The sequence below is a fragment of the Rhinolophus sinicus genome, chromosome 14 (genome assembly GCF_057876585.1).
Source record: "Rhinolophus sinicus isolate RSI-liver-muscle chromosome 14, RSI-T2T, whole genome shotgun sequence".
NCBI lineage: Eukaryota > Metazoa > Chordata > Mammalia > Chiroptera > Rhinolophidae > Rhinolophus > Rhinolophus sinicus.
In genome coordinates, this window is record NC_142514.1 from 141,523,583 (window position 1) to 141,547,052 (window position 23,470).

Sequence of the window (23,470 nt, forward strand, 5' to 3'; positions counted from 1 at the left end):
TATTATATTGCAATAATGCTGTATATATCTCTTCAAATCAGTGTTTTCGTACTCTTCAGATAAAAACCCAGAAGTGGAATTGCTGGGTCATATGGTAATTCTATTCTTTTTTGAGGAATCTCCATACTGTTTTCTATAGTGGCTGCACCATTTACAATCCTACCAACAGTGTACTAAGGTTCTCTTTTCTCCACATCTTTTCCAACACTTGTTATTTCTTGTCTTTTTGATAATGGTCATTGTAACAGGAATGAAGTGATATCTCATTGTGGTTTTGATTTGCATTTCCCTGATAATTAGTGATGTTGAATATCTTTTCATGTGCCTGCTGGCCATCTGTATATCTCCTTTGAAAAAATGCCTAATCAGATACTCTGCGCATTTTTAAATTGGTTTATTTTTGTTATTGAGTTGTGTGAGTTCTTTATATATTTTGAATATTAACCCCATATCAGATATAGGATTTTCAATTATCTTCTCCCATTCAGTATATGGTCTTTTCTTTGGCTAATGGTTTCCTTCACCATACAGATGCTTTTTAGTTTGATGTAATCCCATTTCTTTTTGTTTCCTTTGCCTTTTAAACCATGTCCACAAAAACACTGCTAAGACCAATATCAAGGAACTCATTACCTACATTATCTTCTAGGAATTTTATGGTTTCAGGTCTTATATTCACATCTTTAATCAATTTTTAGTTAATTTTTGTGTGTGATGTAAGAAAGTGGTCTAGTTGCATTCTTTTCATGTGGCAGTTTAGTTTTCTCAACACCATTTACTGAAGAAATTGTCCTTTCTCCATTGTATGTTCTTGGCTCCTTTGTCATAAATTAATTATCCATATATGTATGGGTTTAATTCTGGGCTCTCAAATCTGTTCCACTGAGTGTCTGTTTTTATGCCAATACCACACTGTTTTGATTACTACAGATTAGTAGTATAGTTTGAAATCAGGAAGTGTGATACCACCAACTTTGTTCTTCTTTCTTAACATTGCTTTGGCTATTCGAGATGTTTTGTAGTTCCATGCAAATTTTAGAATTATTTGTTCTAATTCTGTGAAAAATGCCATTGGAATTTTGTTAGGGATTGCACTGAATCTATAGATTGCTATGCATAGTTTTGACATTTTAACATTTTAATTCTTCGAATTCATGAGCAGAGACTATCTTTCCATTTATTTGTATCTTCTTCAATTTCTTTCATCTGTGTCTTATACTTTTCAGTGTATAGGTTTTTCACCTCCTTGGTTAAATTACTCCTAGGTATTTTACTCTTTTTGATGCAATTGTGAATGGGACTGTTTTCTTAATTTCTCTTTCTGATAATTTGTTATTAATATATGAAACACCACAGATTTCTGTACATTGATCTTGTATCCTACTACTTTACTGAGTTCATTTAGTAATTCTAACAGTTTTTTACTAGAGTCTTTGGGGTTTTCTATATATAGTATCCTGTCATCTGCAAATGATAAGCTTTACTTCTTCCTTTCCAATTTATATGCCTTTTATTTCTTTTTCTTGCCTAACTGATGTGGCTAGGACTTCCAATACTATGTTGAACAGAAGTGGTGAAAGTGGGCATCCTTGTCTTGTTCCTGATCTTAGAGGAAGTTTTCAGCTTTTCACCATTGAGTATGATGTTAGCTGTGGATTTGTCATATATGGCCTTCATTTTGTACAGGTATTTTCTTTCTATACCCATTTTGTTGAGAGTTTAAATCACAAATAAATGTTTATTTTTGTCAGAAGCTTTTTCTGCATCTACTGAGATAATATGATTTGTATCCTTCATTTTGTTACTGTGTCATATCACAATGATTTGCAGATACTGAACCATCCTTGCATCCTGGAATAAATCCCACCTGATCATGATGTATGATCTTTTTAATGTATTGTTGAATTTTATGTGCTAATATTTTGCTGAGGATTTCAGCATCTATGTTCATCAATGATGATGGCCTGTAGTTTTCTTTTTCATAATGTCCTTATCTGGCTTTGCTGTCACAGTAATGCTGGCCTCAGAAAATAGTTTGGGAACATTCCCTTCTCTTCAGTTTTTTTTTAAGAGTTTGAGAAGGACAGCTATTAAAATATTCTTTGAATGTTTGGTAGAATTCACCAGTTAAACTATCTGGTCCTAGACTGCTGTTTGGTGAGAGACTTGATTACTGATTCAGTCTCCTTATTAATAATCAGTGTATTCAGATTTTGTTTCTTCATGATTCAGTCTCAGGAGATTGTTTACGTTTCTAGGAATTTATCCATTTCTTTTAGGTTATCCAATTTGTTGGCATACATGGAATATCCTTTTCCATCTTTCCACTTTCAATCTCTGTGTGTCTTTATAATTAGTGTGTCTCTTATAGACAACATAATGGATCGTGGGTTTTTAATCCAATCTACCTATCTCTGCCTTTAATAAGATTTACTCTGTTTACATTTAAAGTAATTACTGGTAAGGAAGGATTTACTTCTGCCATTTAGCAATATGTTCTCTGTATGTTTTGTTTTTGTTCCTTATTTCCTCCATTATTGCCTTTAATAAAAAAAACTTAAAAAAACCTAAACACTACCTGTAAGATTTATTGAAGGCTTGGTCTTCCCAGTCAAGTGATCACTTCTCCCTCTATTTGAATAGTTCCTACTGCATACCTTCTTCATGAATATGTGCCAAAATGTTTAAAAGGAAGGACCTATCTTTTCTGACCATAAAAATAGTTTCAGGTTCTAGCCCTGTTTTCTGAATCACTTGCACCTTAAACATACACCCACCATACACTATTCACCATTCATGCATAAAGTTCATTATTATTGCCCATTCTCTACCTACTTGGAGCCTGGGTTAGGGTGGATCCTAGAATTCTTAGGAAGGGTCTCTTGATTGGATCTCTGGCAGACAAGAAGAAAGAGTCAAAATGGCTTACATTGTAGGAGCGGGGATGCCTCTGCTTCCACTGCACCAGGAGCAGCTGGGCCACCACCAAGGTAGCGATGAGGATGAGGACCATTTCAGCGTGCATGGCTTCATGGCCCCGGTGCTTGGCGTGCATGCGTGCATGCTCGACCCTGAAAGCCAAACAAATGGGGTAAGCCAGGTCAGGGATGGTGTGGTGATAAAGGGCCAGTGCTTTCCAGGGATATCCTATCAGTCCATAGTTCAGAACACACTCATGCTTTGCAGCTGCAGGGTATTGTGCAAATCAGTCGCTAGAAATACACATGCCCTAGAAGACAAGCATTTTGGGATAGAACAGGGGCTCTACAGGCCCCAGGCACCAAGCTCATCTATTGGGGTTAAAAGTGGGTGGTCTGCTGCCCACCCCCAATGACAGATACAGCTGACATCTTTCTTGTAGCAGGAAAGAGATCCCAGGAGAAGCCTGTGACACTGCCCATTTCAGTCCTATTTCAATCTGTCACTGGAAGAAGAAAGTAACCCAAAGAGAAGATTATAGCCATAAAGTCTCACATTCTTAGTCAATGATATTTATGATACCAATAAAGGAATAACATTGCAAATGTGTGCTATTTCCAGGCTTAAAGATTTGCTTTATTTGTCCTAACCTCTCTGTCAGTACCAGGGATCCTGAAGACAAGTTACAGCCTGAAAACTCTAGACTGCTTTGAATTTATCCTAATTCAAGAATGACTTCACCATCAGCACCTACAGGTAAAAAGCCTCCTTGGGGACTCAAGGAGTGTACAACTGGAAACTCTTATTTAACCTAAGGCTGGCATTCTCTTGCCCTGAGGATTGGCAGCAAGCGATTCCTTTGGCCAATACCAACAAAGCCTTCCTCTAAGAACAGAGAATAGTTACTCCGACCACTCTGGGTCAGAGTCAGCCAAGGGAGAAGAATGAGGAAGGAGTAAGACAAAAACTAACTACAAATGTATCCCATAGTCAGGAGCTTTTATAAAAAATATTCCATATATGGTGGTATTAGGGAGGGAGGGAAAGGACAACATAAATGGTATCTTCATGGAATTCCCAAAGGCAAGAACCCAGTGGGATAAATTACGAATAGATAAATGATAAAGCAAATATAGCAAAAAGTTAATTGTAGAATCTGGGTGGTGAGTGTAAGGTTATTCACTGTACATTTCTTTCATCTTTTCTGTATGTTTGAAATTTTTCATAACGAAAAGCTGGGAGGGGCAACCAAATGTCCATGAGCCAGCCAGCCACAGCACCGAAGGGTTCATTTTACATAAAACACTATCCTGGCTGAAAGAATCTGACAAAAAGATAATAGGGTTAGGAGTCAGAAACTTTAAGATTCAGACACACTTTTGTGGATTTGGCCAAGAAAATACACATCTATCTCTACATCACAATTTCTTCATCTGTCAAAAGTAGTCCCTATCTTTTCTGCCTGTTTCATATGGTTGTTGTGAGAATAAGCTAAACTAAAAGGGTGAAAAACACTTTAAAAACCTAAGGACTGTGGGGAGTTATAAAGATAACAAGGGATACATTTCTTTCAGACAGTATATGACTGAATGGATGGGCACAAGAAATGAAAGAAAGGATCTAGAAAAGACCAGAGAAGTCATATAGTTCAAGTGTCCACCAAATGCAAAAATTATTTTTGAAATCCTTTGTTTGAATACTTCCAGTGGCTGAGAACATATGCCTCTTAAGGTAATCTAACCTAGAACCAGAAATGTCTGGCACATAGTAGGTACTCCGATGTGCTTATGAAGGAATAAAATTCCAATGCTTTAAGGGGCCGGAGGTTCACTCTCTCTCAATATACCATAATTATTAAAGATGTTTCTGATAAAGAGATAAATTCTACCTTCCCACAGTTTCAATCCATTGGACCTAATCCTATACTCTGGAAGAAAGAACAAAGGACATATCCACTCCTCTTTCCCAGTGCTGTTCCTTCAAAGATTTCTCATGATCTGATTTAAAACAAACAAAAAAACTATCCTGTTCCCATCACCATTTTCCTGACCCTTTTAGTCCTAGATCTTTTAAACACTATTCATATAACACAATTTGGAGACCATTAATCCTGGTTGCCTTCTTCTAGACATTATCTAGCTAAAGATCTTCCTAATATGCAGCATTTACAACATAATCAGTGTGGCCTCAGTGAAGCAGAGCACAATGGCACTGTCACTTCCCTTAAGGCAGATAGTATATTTCTATAAACATCTTCCAAATTATTTGGAATATTTTGGTAACTGAGGTACACAACTGGTGCATATTAAGCTTAAAATCATCTCAAACCTCGCTGGGCTTGTTGTATGCATTAATATCTTTGCCATTCTATATTTTTATAATCTATAGTTTTAATCTAAAAGGTTTTTTCTCACTATTAAATTTTATGGATTTGGCTCACTGGTCAGCCATCTTGTGAAGTTTGTGGGGACAAGCACTCTGAAACTCTTTTACTGATGAGAAATGAAGACAATACGATCGATATTTGTTGACTACTCTGGTTACATGGCAGGTTAGTAGCAAGTTGAGATCAGAAACACATCTGCCATTTTCTCAGTCAGAGCCCTCTGCCCTGTTTTACGGATAACGACGATGACAGTAATGACAAGAGTCGCCTTCAGAGCCGGTGACACGGGCAGCTTACTACACGCTAGGCACTGTGCTAAGCATTTCACATACATTAGTCCTCACAACTCTGTGAGGTATACGTACTGTTTTGATCCTCCTTTTACAAACGGAGAAAACTAAGGCAGTGAGAAGTTAAGTAACTTGCCCAAGATCACACAGCTAGAAAATGGCAGAACTAGTATTCAAACCCAGGTGAATGGTTATGTGCAATTACCTACCGTGTTTCCCCGAAAATAAGACCTAGCCGGACCATCGGCTCCAATGTGTCTTTTGGAACAAAAATTAATATAAGACCCGGTATTGTATTGTCTTTGTATTGTAATTGTATTATATTATACATATTGTATTATACATATTATATTATATTATATTATATTATATTATATTATATTATATTATATTATATTATATTATATATATTGTATTATATTATATCCGGTCTTATATAAGACCCGGTCTTATATTATATTAAAATAAGGTCTTATATTAATTTTTGTTCTAAAAGACGCATTAGAGCTGATGGTCTAGCTAAGTCTTATTTTCAGGGAAACACGGTACTTACTCCCTCGGACTGAGGAAACTACCCAGGTACTGGAAAATAATCCCAAAAGCCCTATCCTACTGGTCATGAGTCACTGCCTCCCACAGACAAGGAAGCAAAAGGGGTAGATACACAACTCTAGTAGTTGTATTAATATCCAGTTCCCACCTAAGGGGCCCATACTATCACACTTACCTCCATTGCTCCTCTGGGGTAAGGTGTGACATATCAACCTGTAGAAAGACACCACCAGAAAAAATCCATTACTGTCTTAGAACTGTCCCTGCCCAACAGAAGGTACTCACAGAGTTATCAATATCTTCAAGGTATTACAGGAAGCTTCAAGTGTCACCATCTCTATGAAACCTTCCCCAGCACTCTACGCCCTACTGATCTCTCCCTTCTCTAATCACTTACTTGGCTCGTGTCTATGACTGACATTGTTTTGTGCTAGGCAGTGAGGATAGAAGAGTGAATCTAACTTCTAAGGACGACAGACATAAAAACAGAAAATTTCATTATTAGATGCTAAAGACTATCTATGGAAGAATAAAGAAGTGGCTTCTAATCCAACCTGGGTGTTACAGATTAGTGAAGAGTTCCTGGAGTAGATGTGAAATATTATGCAGATGAGGAAATGAGAGAAATATGTTCCAGGCAAAGGGACTAACATGAATATGAAGAAATGACGTTGCAAACCATACAAACAATTGAGTATGGCTAGAGCAAAAAGTGTGAGTCAGAATTAGTGGGGGTGAAACTAGATAAAGTATTGTCATATAATGCATTTGATTCTAAATGGCAGCAGGCAGAGCATTATACTCGGTAAACCAGGATTCAGTCCTTGCCCTGCTTTAACTAGCAGTATGGCCTTCCAACATCAAAGTTCTGTTTCTATTTGTTAGCCTTGTTCTTTTAGAGCAGGGTTTCTCAACCTTGGCACTGGAGATACGTTGGGCTGGTTAATTCCTTGTTGTGGCAGGGAGAGGAGGTATCTGTAAATTGTAGGATATTTAGCATCTCCCTGGCCTCTACCCAGTAGATGCTAGTAGCATCCCAAAAGATGCAACAACCAAAATGTCAACAGACATTGTCAAATGTCCCCTGGGGCACAAAAATTGCCCCCAGTTGAAAACCACTGCTCCAGAATAATACTAAACTCTTTGAGTTTAGTATTCTACTTCCTTGCAGCAACACAGAAGCATATCCAAGTCTCAGTACCTAAGTCATGCAATACATTCTTATATGGACCTGAGCTGAAAACGTTCCTTGATTTAAGAGAAGAGAGACAAGGCCTCAGAATCACTCAGTCAATCAGCAAATACTCCTTTAGTACTTATGATGTTCAAGGCTGTTTCCCACTGCCTTATAACTTCAGGGGGAAAAAGGACGGAGGGAAGAAGGGAAGGAGGAAAGGGAAGAATGGGAGAGAGGGAGGGAGGAGTGAGTGAGGGAATGAGAGAGGGAGGAAGTCCCAAGGCTTCACAAAGACAATTAGGGTAATGAAGTCAACCACACTCCTCCCTTTTCCTACTTCACATATTGCCTCCCAGAACTTATTCAGGTGTCCTGACTCAGGCCTTCATCTCCCTAGAAGGACAGAAGTCCCCTCTGAGAGGGGACAAGTGGATGCAAGAAATGGAAAGGCCCATCTGGGTGATACCTGATCAGACAATTAAGAACCAACTTTCATGCTACCTATCAAAACTCTTCTTCTTTTCCATCTTGTACCTACATCTTGCCAAGCCAGTCAGTTCACTGTTCCCAAACACATGGGACTCATTCCTGTCTCTGGGTCTTTGCATATTCTTCCTTCTGCATGTAATGCCCTTGCTTCTCTTTTTTCCTATCCAAATCGAACTTATCCTTTGAGAACCCGGCTACAATTTCACCTTCCCTAGAGAAGTCTTCCCAGATCACATAGCTTAGTGAATTTGGCATTCTGCTCTCCTCCAGCATGGATTTTGACACTCAAAGTGTGGCCCAAAGATTAGTACCAGCATCATCTGGGTGCTTGTTAGAAAAGCAGCATCAAGGACTTCCAGTCATGATGGAGGACTTGGCAAATGCTGTGCTCACCTCCTCCCAAGACTACATCAAAATTATAACTAAATTATAGAACAACCATCATTGAGAACCACCTGATGAGTCATTTAACAGAAGTTCTGTACCTAAGGATATAACGAAGCCACTTGAGACTGTTAGAAGGGGCGGAGACGTGGAACAGGCAGGACCCACACCCACAGTCTGGCAATTAAGAATTAGGAGGGGAAAGACTTCTGGTCAAGAAGGTGGAGTAGGTAAATGCTGTGCTCACCTCCTCCCATGACCACATCAAAGGTACAACTAAATTATAGAACAAACATCATTGAGAACCACCCAACGACTAGTTGAACACAATTCCTATAACTAAGGATATAAAGAAGAAGCCACATTGAGACTGGTAGGAAAGGTAGAGATGCAGAATTAACAGGTCCCACACCCATGCTGTGGCACTTAAGAAATGAGAGTGATATCTTCACTGCTGAGGTCCCCCCTGAAGAGTGAGGGGTTCTAGACCCATATCAGGTTCCCCAGCCCAGGACTCCAGTGCCGGGAAGAGAAATTCTCATATTTGGCTGTGAAACCAAACAGGGATTGTAGTTGAGCGAGATGGAAAGGTTGCTGGAAACCTAAGTGCTACAAGTCTTAAAGGGACCACACACAGATTCACTCACACAAACTCACTCACTCTGAGCTCCAGCACTGGGGCAGCAGTTCAAAAAGCACCAGGGACATGTGGAGCTGAACTGATTAGCTTCAGGGCAATGGCTAGAGGGGCATGGGTTAGGGCAGCTCTCTCCTAGACAGAAATGCTGGCAGATGCCATTGTTTCTTTCTTGAGTCCTCCCCTTACCCGGGCAACAGGCAGGTGCCAATCCAAACTCCTCATTCATTTGGCTAACACCATTCACCTCAACCTGGTGATTCCGAGACACCTACTCCACCCAACTCACAAGCCTGTCCCAAATCTCTTCCAGCAGCTCCTCCACACAAGCAGCCCTCCTCAGCTAGCACTGCAGACTCTTCTAAAAATCTTTCAAAGGTCCACAAGGCCCCAAAAAGCTGCAGCTGGCTTTGGTGTGCCCAATACTTCTTGTTAAGCGGCTCCAAGCCCAGCACTACAGGCAGCCAGCCTCAGTTTGCAGCCTAGCCTCTCCCAGGTGCCTTGAAGCCCAGCACAGGCAGCAACCAACTGAAGATCACTTTTAGCTCCTACCAGGTGGCCCTGGGCTGGGCACGGCCAACGACTAACCTGGGCCTGCACCAGAGTCCCTCCCAAGAGGACCCAGAACCAATACACTCGATGACCAGCTTCAGACCACACTAGAGCACCACCCAACCAGCTCCACAAATGACACACCCAAAGGGTGGACTCAGAAGGCACCACAGCCCCGCTAAAGTGACTCCTGCTCCATGGAGTTGCCCCAGCACAACAGCTCATCTGCTGTAGTCACAGCCATTCCTCACAACCAGTTAGCCTGAGGAACAATCCCACCCAATAGACCAACAGCAATCAACGCTTAACTATAACAGGAGCATATGTAACCCACACAGTGAATACCCCCAGAGCACCCAGCTCAGTGACCAGGGAAACTACACCATGGGGCCCCATAGGATATCTATTACATAAGGCCACTCTGCCAAGATTGGGATATGAAGCAGATCTACCTAATACGCAGAAAAAAAAAAAAAAACAGAGGGAGACAGCCAAAATGACGAAACAAAGAAAGATGTCCCACCTGAAAGAACAGGACAAAACTCCAGAAGAACTAAACAAAATGGAGACAAGCTATCTACCAGATGCAGATATCAAAACAATGGTTACAAGAATCCTCAATGAACTTAGGGGCAGAGTAGATGAACTCAGTGAGAACTTCAACAAAGAGATGGGAAACATAAAAATGGAGACAGAAAACAAAAAGAACTGGTGAGAAATAAAGAATAACTTAAGTGAAGAATACATTAGATGGAATCAACAGCAGATTAGAGGAAGCATATGATCAAATCAGCAATATGGATAACATGGTAATGGAAAATACCCAATTAGAACAGCAAAAAGAAAAAAATTAAAAGAAAAAAAAAAAGGATAGTTTAAGGGATCTCTGGGACAACATCAAGTGTAACAACATTCACATCACAGGAGTAACCACAAGGAGAAAAGAGAGAACAAGGGACCGAGAACCTATTTGAAGAAATAATAACCAAAAACTTCCCTTACCTGGTGAAGGAAATATACATACAAGTCCAGGAAGTGCAGAGAGTCCCAAACAAGATGAACCCAAAGAGACCCACACCAAGACACATCATAATTAAAATGCCAAAGGTTAAAGACAAAGAGAGAATCCTAAAAATAGCAAGAGAAAAGTCGTTTAGTTATGAACAGGGGAGCTCCCATAAGACTGTCAGCTGATTTCTCACCAGAAACTTCTCAGGCCAGAGGGATTTGTGCAAAATATTCAAAGTGATGAAAAGCAAGGACCCACAACCAAGATTACTCTACCCAGCAAGGCTATCATTCAGAATTGAAGGAGAGAGAGAGTTTCCCAGACAAGAAAAACTAAAAGAGTTCACCATTGCTAAACCAGTATTACAAGAAATGTTAAAGGGTCTTCTTTAAGAAGAAAAGATCAGGGCAGCCGAATGGCTCAGGTTGGTTAGAGCGCAAGCTCTGAACAGGGTTGCTGGTTCGATTCCCACATGCGCCAGTGAGCTGTGCCCTCCACAACTAGACTGAAGACAATGAGCTGCCGCTGAGCTTCCAGAGGGGCGGCCAGATGGCTCAGTTGGTTAGAGCGTGAGCTTTCAACAAGGATGCTGGTTTAATTCCCTCATGGGATGGTGGGCTGTGCCCCCTGAAACTAAAGATTGCAAACGGCAACTAGACTTGGAGCTGAGCTGCACCCTCCACAACTAGATTAAAGGACAACTACTTAGAGCTGATGGATCCTGGAAAAACACACTGTCCTCCAATATTCCCCAATAAAATTTATTTTAAAACAAGGAAGAGAAAAAATATGAATAAAACAATATAGAAAAGAAAAAATTCTCACTGTCAAAGGCAAACACATAATAAAAGCAGTGAATCAACCAACTATAAAGCTAGTACAAAGGTTAAAAAACAAAAGTAGGAAGATCATGTGTAATTACAACAATTAAGGGATACATATAAACACAAAAGAAGTAAACGATGACAAACATAATTGTGGATGGGTTGGGTAAAAACTGTAGTGATTTTAGAATGTGTTCAAACTTAAGTGACCATCAACTTAAAATAGATTGCTATAAACAAGAGAACAAGAGAATAAGGAACAAATCACTACAAAAACAATCAGGAAACAATAAAATGACAATAACTGGGGCAGACAGATGGCTTAGTTAGTTAGAGCCCATTGAAAGAAAAACCAGGAAGATCCAGAGAACTTGGCCTGGCATGGGGTGCTTCTCCATGAGATAGGGGTTAAGCACGCTATTATCTATGCCTCAGTTTCTCCATCTGGAAGAGTAAGGCTTCTGACTACACGGTGGGGCTGTGAGAGTAAGTGCATTCAAGGTGACCAAGTGATTTTACTGCCTTTCCTCCTGGGAGAGTGGAGTATTTTATAAAGTACTAGGAGAGGCTGGGGAAGCACAGGACAGGAATGCTTCAGAGCCTCAGGGAAAAGAGCTTAGAAGGGCAAGCACTAAGGCTGACACTAGCCCTGGGGCTTAGAGGACCATATACCACTTCACGGAGTAGTACAAATGCTAAAAGGAAAAGACTGATGTAGCTTTCATATTTGCCTCCTGAACCAAAAGATTATTTAAGTCACAACTGACCCTTGAACAATGTGGGACATGAGGGGTGCCCACCCTCATGGAGTCATATGACTTAAGTCAGCCCTCCAAATTCGCGGGTTTCCAACTGTGGATCAAAACTAATACATCCAAACCAGGTTTCTAGCTCAAGTGGAAAAACAAGGAAAGATGTAAACTACAGCTACACTTAACCGGTACCATCTGGAAACACATCTTTATTTGCTCCCTCACTAATGAGGTTTTTCACCGGGGGCCAAGCAGTAAGCCAGTCTGAAGGTGCCCTGTCCAGAGCTCAGGTAGCTAATTAGGTCGGCTCTCAGGGCAAGGTTACTGATTGATGAGTCCATATCCAACTTCTAAGACCCACACACAGAATGTTTTCCTGCCAACCAATCGCTCCCCTCCTAGGATCTAACAAGGCCGCTAGTCATGCCTAAGTCCAGATTTAAGAAGTTAAATCAAAATTTTCAGGCAGAGCGCAAGAGAAAGTTTCACAAAAATGGAAAATGATCAGAGGTTGACTGTTATATTTTCTCAGGTGCAAAAGACTCAGGGACCCACCGGAGTAACCCTACAAACAAGCCTACTGTTCCACACAAATACTGGCTACTGTCTGGTCTCTGAGTCTTTACACAGGTTGGTTACTTTGACCCGTACGCCCCTCTTCCACCAAACCACATTCTGCCTCCTGGCAAAATGCCGGCCAAATCCTCCTGGTTCCAGGAAGGTCTTTAGACAGACCCCATTCACTACAGAAACACCTGCCTTGCTAAGCATGGTCTACAGCATAGCAGCAGCAGCAACCAAAGAGCTTATGAAGACACAGGGAATCTCAGAATCCATCCCAGGCCTCCTGAACCAGAATCTGCATTTAATAAGATCCCAGGTAATTTGTACGCACATTCAAGTTTGAGAAGCATTGCTATTGCATCCCAGCACTCACATCCACAAGTTTCCCTATGGCCATACACCTCTACGCATCTGATTTTTCCTTTTAGTCACAGCCTTACTGAGATCTAATTCACATATCATAAAATTCACCCATCTAAAGTGTACAATTCAGTGCCTTTGAGTATATTCACAGAATTGTGCCACCATCACCGCTATGTAAGCTTAGAACTTTTCACCATCCGTAAAAGAAACCACATCGCAGTCACGTTACATCGTCCCCCAGTTCAAGGAACCACTAATTCACTTTCCATCTCTATCTGTAGATTTGCCTATTCTAGACATTTCATATAAATGGGATCACACAATATGTGGTCTTTTGCGATTGGCTTCTTTCATTTAGCAGAATGTTATCAATGTCCATCATGCTGTAGCATGTATTGTAGTTCATTCTTTATTATTGACAAATATCAGCATTGTATTAGCTTTACCACATTTTATGTTTCCATTCATCAGTTGATGGACATTTGCGTTGTTTATACTTTTTGGCTATTACAAATAATGCTGTTTTGAACATTCATCTACAAGTTTTTGTGTAGTCATGTTTTCATTTCTCTTAAGTATATGTTCAGGAATGGAACTGCTGGGTCATGTGGCAACTCTATCCTTCACCTTTTGGGGAACTGCCAAAATATCTTCCATAGCAGCTGCACCATTTTACATTCCCACCAGGACTGTAAGAGTGTTCTAGCTTCTCCATATCCTTGACAACACTTATTACTCTTTTTGATAAAAGCATCATAGTAGGTGTAAGATGGTATCTCAATGTGATTTTGATTTTATTTCCCTGATGGATAATGATGTTGAGCACCTTTTCATATGCTTGTTAGCCATTTATATATCTTTGGAGAAAAGTTTATTCATATCCTTTGTCCATTTTTTAAAAATAGACTTTTTAGAGCAGTTGTAGGTTCACAGCAAAACTGAGTAGAAAGAGATTTCCCATATGCGCCCTGCCCCCAAATATGCACTGTCTCCCCTATAATCAACATTCCCCCACCAGAGTGGTACATTTGTTCCAACTGATAAACCTACACTGACACACCATTACCACACAAATCCAAAGTTTACTTTGAGCTCACCATTGATGTTGCGCATTCTATGGGTTTGGACAAATGTATAATGATATGCAACCATCATTACAGTTATCACACAGTAGTTTTTACTGCCCTAAAAAATTTCTGTGCTCTGTTTATTTATCCCTCCATCTCCCCTAACCCCTATCAATCACTGGTCTTTGTACTAACTTCATAGTTTTGCCTTTCCCAGAATGTCATATAGTTGAACTCATACAGCATGTAGCTTTTCTCATTGGCTTCTTTCACTGAGAAATATGCATTTAAGATTCCTCCATGTCTTTTCATGGCTTGCTAGCTCATTTCCTGTGACTAGTGAATATTTCATTGTCTGGGTATACCAATTTATTTACCCATTCACCTACTGAATGACACCTTGGTTGCTTCCAAGGTTTGCCAATTATAAATAAAGCTACACGATAAACATCTGTGTGCAGGACTTTGTATGGACATAAGTTTTCAACTCCTCTGGGGAAATATTAAGAAGTACAATTACTGGACTGTATGTTAAGTGTATGCTTAGTTTTGTAAGAAACTGCCAAACTGTTTTCCAAAGTGGCTGTATTATTTTGCATTCCCACCAGCAATAAATGAGAGTTCCTGTTGCTCCGCATGCTCACCAGCATTTGGTGCTGCCAGTGTTCTGGACTTCGACCATTCTAATGGGTGTGTAGTAGTCTCATTGCTGTTTAATTTCCATTTCCCTGATGACATACAATGTGGAGCATCTTTTCCGAAGCTTATTTGCCATCTGTATATCTTCTTTGGTGAACTGTATGTTAAGATCTTTAGCCCACTTTTTAATCAGACTGTTTGTTTTCTTGAGTTTTAAGAGTTCTTTGTATATTTTGGATAACAGTCCTTTATCAGATAGGTCTTTTGCAAATATTTTCCCCCAGTCTGAGGCTTGTCTTTTCATTCTCTTGACTGTTTTTGCAGAGCAAAAATCTTTAATTTTAATTAAGTCTAGCTTATCAATTCTTTCTTTCATGGATCATGCCTTTGGTGTTGTATCTAAAAAGTCATCACCAAACCCAGGGTCACCTAGATTTTCTCCATTATCTTCTAGGAGTTTTGCATCTGTGATCCGATTTAGGTTTGTGGTCTATTTTAAGTTACTTTTTGTAAATGTTATAAAGTCCGTGTCTAGATTCATGTTGTTGCATGTGGATGTCTGGCTGTTCCAGCACCATTTGTTGAAAGGACTCTCTATGCTCCATTGCATTGCCTTTGCTCCCTGTCAAAGATCAGCTGAATACGTATATTTATGTAGGTCTGTCTCTGGGCTCTCTATTCTGTTCCACTAATTCTATTTGCCTATTCTTTCACCAATACCACACAGTAACTTAATTGCTGTAACTTACAGTACATCTTGAAGTCAGGTAAGTGTCAGTCCTCCACCTCTGGTCCTCTCTCAATACTCTATTGGCTATTCTGGGTCTTTTGCCTCTCCATATGACCTTTAGATTCAGTTTGTCGATGTCCACAAAATAATTTGCTGGGATTTTTTAGTTTTCATTGGATCTACAGATCAAGTTAGGAAGAACTGACATCTTCACAAAATTGAGTCTTCCCATACATGAACATGGAACATCCATTTCATCTAGGATATCAAATTTGTGGCCATAGAGTTGTTCATAGCATTCCTTTATTATCCTTTTAATGTCCATGGGACCTGTAGTCATGTCCCCTTTCATTTCTGATATTAGTAATTTGTGTCCTCTCTCCTCTTTCCTTAGACTAGCTACAGGCTGACCAATTTTATTACTGTTTTCAAAGAGCCAGCTCCTGATTTTGTTGATTTTCTCTACTGATTTCCTGTTTTCAATTTCACTGATTTCTGCTTTAATTTTTATTATTTTTCTTCTGCTTAATTTGCTCCTTTTCAAGTTTCTGAAGATGGAAGCTTAGATGATTGATTTTAGATCTTTTGTCTTTTTAATATATGCATTTAATACTATAAATTTCCCTCTAAGCACTGCTTTTGCTGCATTCCACAAATTTTGGTAAGTTGTGCTTTCATTTTCATTTAGGTCAAATATATTTAAATTTCTCCTGAAATTTTTTTTTGATTCATGTGTTATTTAGAAATGTGTTCTTTAATCTCTAAGTATTTGTGGATTTTCCAGCTATCTTTCTGTTATTGATTTCTAGTTTAATTACATTATGCTCTGAGAGCAGGCAATATATGATTTCTATTATTTTAAATTTGTTAAAGTGTGTGTTATAGACCACGTGTAGTCTATCTTGGTGAATGTTCCATGTGAATTTGAGAAGAATGTCTATTCTGTTGTTGGATAAAGTAGTCTATAGATGTCCATTATATTCAGATAATTGATGGTGTTATTAAGTTCAGCTATGTCCTTACTGATTTTCTGTAAGTTGGATCTGTCCATTTCTGACACAAGAGTGTTGAACTCTCCAACTATAGTAGTTGCAGTTCTATCAGTTTACGCCTCGTATTTTGACACCAATAGGTAGGCACATACGAGTACACATTAAGGACTGTTATGTCTTCTTGGAGAACTGACTCCTTAATCATTACATAATGCTCCTCTGGATTGCTAATAATTTCCCTTGCTCTGAAGTCTGCTATGTCTGAAATTAATATAGTTACTCCTGCTTTCTTTTGATTAATATTGCCTGGTATATATTTCTCTAATATTAGCACAGTATATCTTTCTCCATTCATTTACTTTTAATCTACTCGTAGATGTGTCCTTTTATTTCAAATAGGTTTCTTATAGACAATATAACAATGTTCATCCACTGTAACAATGTCTTTTTTTTTTTTAATTTTATTGGGGAATATTGGGGGACAGTGTGTTTCTATAGGGTCCATCAGCTCCAAGTCGTTGTCCTTCAATCTAATTGTGGAGGGCGCAGCTCAGCTCCAAGTCCAGTCGCCGTTTTCAATCTTTAGTTGCAGGGGGCGCAGCCCAGCATCCCATGTGGGAATTGAACCAGCAACCTTGTTGTTGCGAGTTCGTGCTCTAACCAACTGAGCCATCTGGTCGAACCCTCTGGAACCTCAGTGGCAGCTTGTTGTCTTTAACCTAGTTGTGGAGAGCGCAGCTCACTGGCGCATGTGGGAAACAACCAGCTTGTTGTTCAGAGCTCGCACTCTAACCAACTGAGCCATCTAGCCGCCCCCAATCTCTGTCTTTTTTACCCCTTCTTCTGCTTCCCCCTCCCACTCCGGTTCAAGATGCTGTTTCTCAGTCTAGTTGTGTAGGACACAGTTCCCTGGCCCATGCTGTTGGTATTATGAGCCTTGCACTCCGCCCAGCTGAGGCAGTCAGCACTCACAGCATCTCACAGAAGCTCTTGCTCACAACGGCTACTGGCCACTCAAGCTGGCCACCGGCTGCTCCAGGCAGCACATGGTATAGCCCACAGCAGCATACAATAGCCCACGGCAGCTCAAGGCAACCTCTGGCTGCTCAAAGCAGCTCAGCTCCAGGGAGAGCTGTTGTTCACAATCTTAGCTGTAGAGGGTGCAGCTCACTGTAGAGGGCGCAGCTCACTGGTTTGATTCCCACATGGGCCAGTGATACATGGCCCATGTGGGAATCGAACCAGTGACCTCAGCATTAGGAACACAGTGCTCCAACCACCTAAGCTACCAGGCCAGCCCCGAAACTCAAATTTAAAATACAATAAAATTTACAATCATTCATAAAAAAGAATAAGTAAAATACATGTTTTTATTCTACCTTCACTTATTCCTTCTCCAATACTCTTCCTTTACGTAGATCTGAGTTTCTTACTTCTATCATTTTCCTTCTCTCTAAAGAACTTATTTTAACATTTCTTGCAAGGCTGGTGGTCTACTAGCAAAAAATTTCCCCAATTTTTGTTGGTCTTTATTTCTCCATTTCTTTTAAAGGATTATTAATTTCACAGGGTAAAGAATTCTAGGCTACTAGGTTTTTTTCCTTTTAAGACTTTAAACATTTCATTCCATTCTCTTCTTGCTTACACAGTTTCTGAGGAGAAGTTAAATGTATCCTTATCTTAGCACTTCTAGAAGTAAGGTATTTTCTCCTCCGGCTTTTTTCAGGATCTTTTTTTATCTTTAATTTTCTATAGTTTGAAAAATGATAGGCCTAGGTGGAGTTTTGGTTATTTTTGTTGTTGCTGTTTTGCTTGGCATTTATCCTGCTTGGTATTTTCTGAGCTTCCTGAATTTGTGGTTTGGTGCTTGAAATTAATAGGGGAAATTTTCAGTCATTATTGTTTTAAATATTTCTTGTTTCTCTCTTCTTCTTCTGGTATTCCCATGATGTCTATGTCTTAGTCTGTTTGGGCTGCTATAACAAAATACCATAGACTAGGTGGCTTATAAACAACAAACATTTATTTCTCACATTTCTGGAGGGTGGGAAGTCCAGGATTATGGCACCAGCAGGTTTTATGTCTGGTGAGAGCTTCCTGGTTCATAGACAGCCATCTTTTTGCTGTGTCGTCATATGGTAAAAGGGACTAGAGAGCTCCGTGGGGCCTCTTTATAAGGGCACAAATCCCAATTATGAGGGCCCTGACCTCATGACCTAGTCACGTCCCAAAGGCCTCACTGTGGAGGAGAGACGGTTTCAAGGTGTGATCACTGTCTGACTAGTGAGCTGGACTCAGGCCAGACAGAGAGTGCTTACTGTGAACACCACTTAGAGACTGTCTGATCATAATCGATGCTTGTTCTGACATAAACCAGCACCTCTCCTCTGCCTCCTGCTAATGCTGCTTCCTAGGAGAGGCCATTATCCTGACCCAGTCAACCATGTAAATAAAGTGTTTACCCATAAGTGGGACTGGTCACATTCCAATACAAGTGACTATCCCACCTTGTTCTATGAGATTCTCTGGCACCTGACAAGTGGCACAGGTATCCATTTCATCTTGCAGCTGCAAGACACACCTAGTATAAGTTTCCCTTAATAAACTCTTTAATTACCAGACTGGAGTAGCCAGTCTTTCTTCGGTCTTCTTGCCCTCCACCTATGGAGACAGAATTTCTGCCCTGGGACCTTTCCCTGGGTCTGTATGCTCTAACACCCACCTCCGAACATCCTCACCTTGGGCACCAGGATTTCAACATACGCATTTAACAGGAACACAAACATAAGCATACATTATAACTTTTGTAGTTGTCCAGTTCTTGGGTATCCCGTTGTTGTTTTTTTCTAGTCTTTCCCCTCTTTACTTTTCACTTTTATAGGTTTCTATTGAGATATCCTCCAGCTCAGAGATTCTTTCTTCAGCCGTGTCCCATCTGCTGAGAAGCCCTTCAAAGGCATTCTTTATTTCTGTTACCGTGTTTTTAATCTATAGCATTTCTTTTTGGTTCTTTCTTAGAATTTTCACCTCTCTGCTTACATTGCCCATTTGGTCTTGCATGCTGTGTAGTTTATCCATTAGAACGCTTAGCATATTAATAAGCTGTTTTAAGTTCCTGGTCTAATAATTCCAACATCCCTGCCATATGAGTCTAATTCTGATGCTTCATCTGTCTCTTTAAAGTGTGTTTTTTGCCTTTTGGTATGTCGTATTATTTTCTTGAAAACTGGGCATGATATACCAGGTAGAAGGAACTGCTATAAATAGGCCTTTAGTAATGTGGTTGTAAGATGTGGGGGAAGGAGAGGCATTCTATAGTCCGATAAATGGGTTTCACACTTTCAGTGAGTCTTACCTCTGGAGTGTGAACTTTGTAACTGCTTCACAGTTCCTCACCCACCCACTTAGGTGGGACAGGATGGCTTGAATGAAGTGGAGCTGGTTTTTCCCTTCTCTCACATAGAAGGCTAAAGCTGGCTAGAGTTGGGTATTCCCCTTCCCATAAGTTAGGCTCTGATAAAAATTTAGCAGATTAGGCTGTGGTTAAATAGTTTCTCCTAATGCAGACTTTGTTAAGAATAACAGAATGCTCTGTAGTAGTTTTAAATGGCTCCTTTACCATCAGAAGCACAGGTGATTTTTCTCAGTAAGAACCTGGTAGATATCCAGCAGGTAAAACCCAGAAAATTGTGGTGGGTCCTCAATGACTGAGTCCCCCTGGAGTTTTTAGCTCTCGTTGTTCACACTGAGCCTCCAGCATTCATTAATTACAATCCAGGTTTCCCTACTGCAGCACAGGTTCCCACGGAGGTTTCTGGTCCCGTAAGTTGTGATTCTCTGTATTCACCTGTTGGTTTCTCCAATTTTCAGAGCAGCAGTTTGTACTGACCTCATTTTTCTTATAGATCTTAGAACTGTTGATTTTTCATTTTGTTCAGCTTTTCAGTTGTTGTTAGGACAGAGTGGAGACTTCTGAACTTCTTACATGCCATGCCAGAACATTTTGTCCACTTTTATTGGGTTACTTATGTTTTTATTGTTGAATTATAAAAGTTTTTTAATCTCTTATCTGATATGATTTGCAAATATTTTCTCCATTCTGTGGGTTGTCTTTTCACTTTCTTGGTGAAAACTTTACAACACAAAAGGTTTTCATTTTGATCAAGTCCAACTTAACTATTTTTTTCTTTTCTTGCTTGTGCTTCTGGTGTCATACCTAAGAAACCATTGCCATCTGGTCATGATTTGCGACTGTGTTTTCTTCTAAGAGTTTTATAGCTTTAGTTTTTACATTTAGGTCACCAGTCCATTTTGAGTTAATTTTTGTATGTGGTACAAAACTGGGGTACAACTTCATTCTTTTGCATGTGGCTATCTAGTTGTCTCAGAATCATTTTTGAAAAGACTGTTCATTTCCCATGCGTACCTGCTTCTTCACATTGGCTCTTAACTCTAGGAAGGTGTATCACCCTTGTTTACCACATCACTTTCTTCAGTGCCCACACAGTTCTATAAATTTTGCTGACAGACTCTCAGAAAAAAAACTAAATAAAAGATAGCTTGAGAACTACATATAAAACAATCAATCAGCCAATCAATCAATCAATAAAGCAAGCCAGCCTCTGAAGCTATCTGTGAAGTTTGATTCATTTATTCATTTACTCAATTCCCATTTAAGGTACTCCGATTCTAAATCACATTTTTTCTTGACCTTGAGAAGACAGACAAAAAACAAAATAATTAGGCTGTTTTAAAAGCATGCATTCACTCAGCCCAGGGAGCACAATTGTTTCCATTTTACAGAAGGCACAGATGAGATATAAAGGAGAGAAATGATTCATTGAAGATCATGGTTATTGGCGACAGAGGGGAGAAATCAGAATGAGAGCTTAGGGCCTCAAATGGCAAAGCCAATGACTAGTCACAAGGTCCTGCTAGGGCCACATTATGGTTCTCATGGGACCTAGGCACTTTTGCCTTTGTGGGCCCCATCCTCTATTTCAAATCTATATTATGAGCATTGGTATGAAGAGGTGTAAACCAAGCTGGATTTTATCTACTTTTTTTTCTGATTAAAAGAAATTAAGCTATTTTTGTGGATCTCTGGGCACAGTGCCTAATGGGTAAGTCAGCCCTGGGTCCTGCTGTCTCCCCACAGCTAAGGACCAAGTGTTCTCTCCCCAGCTGCAAAGTCACTTTGCTCTGTGGCTTCTGATATTCTCTCCTCTACTGGGCCTATCTGATCAAGCAGCATAAGGTTCAAGTTCACACGAAATCTCACACTTCCTAAACCCACAAAAAAAGGGTCACCTCACTCTACTCATGTAAGCACTACAAAATCATTGGGCAATCATTTGACAATAATGTGTATTGTGTTCAAGAAGGGTTTGGATACATTCATGAATGCTCAAACCCAAAGACACAGACATGTCACTGACCTACAAATGCCAAAGTCATGGGAAGCGTGTGCTTGGCATCTTGATGGTGGCCAATAAATATCTGTTTATTTGTTCATTCAATCACAAGACAGGCATAAAACAAAGACTCTTTCCTGATAAAACTTACTTTCTAATGCAAAAGACAGATAATAAACATGTAAATAAGCATATATTTACATATATGAAATAATTTCTGGAAGCAGTGTTATGAAGGAAAAGAAAGCCGAGTAAGAGAAGAGTGGAAAATGAGGCTGTTTTGTTGCTGCATGCAGACCTTCTGGTTTCCCCAAAGGGTTTCCAACAACAGGACATGCAGGGTGGGATGAACAACGAAACTTAGCCCATGTGGTATGTCTTAGTCCTTGAATTTTATCTCATTCCCACTTTTCACCCCAAGAAATGGCTTCAGGGCGACAACTACCTTTCTCAGCGATGAGAAAGTTATAGGGCCTAATCTGGCATAGCTAGTTACTTGCTATATGTCAAAAAAATAGGACACTTCTCTCTATGCCTCAGTTTCCCCACATATAAAATGAGGAGGTTGGCTTAGGTCATTTTCAATGTCCTTTAAAGCTAAATTATTATATTAATTCACATCAAATCTGTCTAACTTCAAAGCTTTGGAGTCAGCTATAACATGTAGGCTTTCCAAACTCCCACAGTTTCCTTAGTTACCACAGAAGTAAAAGCAAAAATGCCTACGGTGCGGTATAACAGAATTTGACCAAATTAAATCAATAAAAATGTACCAAGTGAGTACCATATGCCTCAGGAATATCCATCACTCAGAGGATGGCCTCATGCCCTGGCTTCAAGTAACTGCAAAGGGCCCTAAACTCTAGAACCCCATCCACCAGGGCAACCTGAATTTCAGAGTCTCAGTTGATCCTTCCAAAAGTTACAGACTGATCAACTGTGCGGACAGAGACTTCATTCTTTCACAAAGCACTAGAGATGACTAAGTCCAGCCTTTGCCCTGGAGGTGTTCACAGTACAGGGTGTGTGTGTGGCGGGGGGACAGACTATTACACATAATGATAAGGATAACCACCGACATACACACAAAATGCTGTGTAAGTGCATAGAAAGGAGAGATTAGCTAGCTCCCGAACCTGGTATGAATACAGCACAACAACCCGGCTGCCTCTGTCTCATGGGGACAGATACTGTGGTATGCGGGGTGATTAGGCTAACAGGTGAAGTCCAAAGGCTCACAGGCTACCCATATTTGTGGTTCCCCATTCTCTCATCCACATTCTTCTCCAACTCCTTAGCCTTGCCAAGAATTCAAAGTCCATAAATTAAAGTGGAATTACCTCACTTTTCAGACCTCATAAATCAGCTGGGGCTCGTACAGACATTGGATACACTTAGCCAAACCATAAGGCCTGACACGGACAGCGCACCTTGGGCAGTGAAGTGAAAGCAGATGCTGTGTGGCTATAATAACTGCTGTGGCTACTACCTGCCCTCCACCCCCACCCTCACCCCTCCTACCATCAAAAGAAAGCACATCCTCCAACTCAGCTGAATTGCAAAGCATTTTAAACGAAACTTTCCCAATATATACAAAAGTAGAGAAATCGTTTAATGACCTCTCTCTCTCTCATTCAACAATTATCAAATTTGGGGACACCTACCATTTGCTTCTTTGGTTCTTCGATTCATTATTTCTCAGACTGACTTCCTCCCTACCTGGCCCTCCT

At 40.1% G+C, this 23,470-nt stretch overlaps 1 protein-coding gene across 1 annotated transcript in view; it reads right to left on the minus strand.

Moving 5' to 3' along the window:
* RNF121 (ring finger protein 121) overlaps positions 1–23,470 on the minus strand; it is a 74,239-nt gene that overhangs the window by 35,837 nt on the left and 14,932 nt on the right. Inside the window, exons 2-3 of the mRNA XM_019744313.3 lie at positions 6,323–6,360; positions 2,930–3,071 (exon numbers count right to left, since the gene is read on the minus strand). Of these exons, the coding sequence (XP_019599872.2) occupies positions 2,930–3,071; positions 6,323–6,360 (180 nt within the window). The remainder of the gene's footprint in view (positions 1–2,929; positions 3,072–6,322; positions 6,361–23,470) is intronic.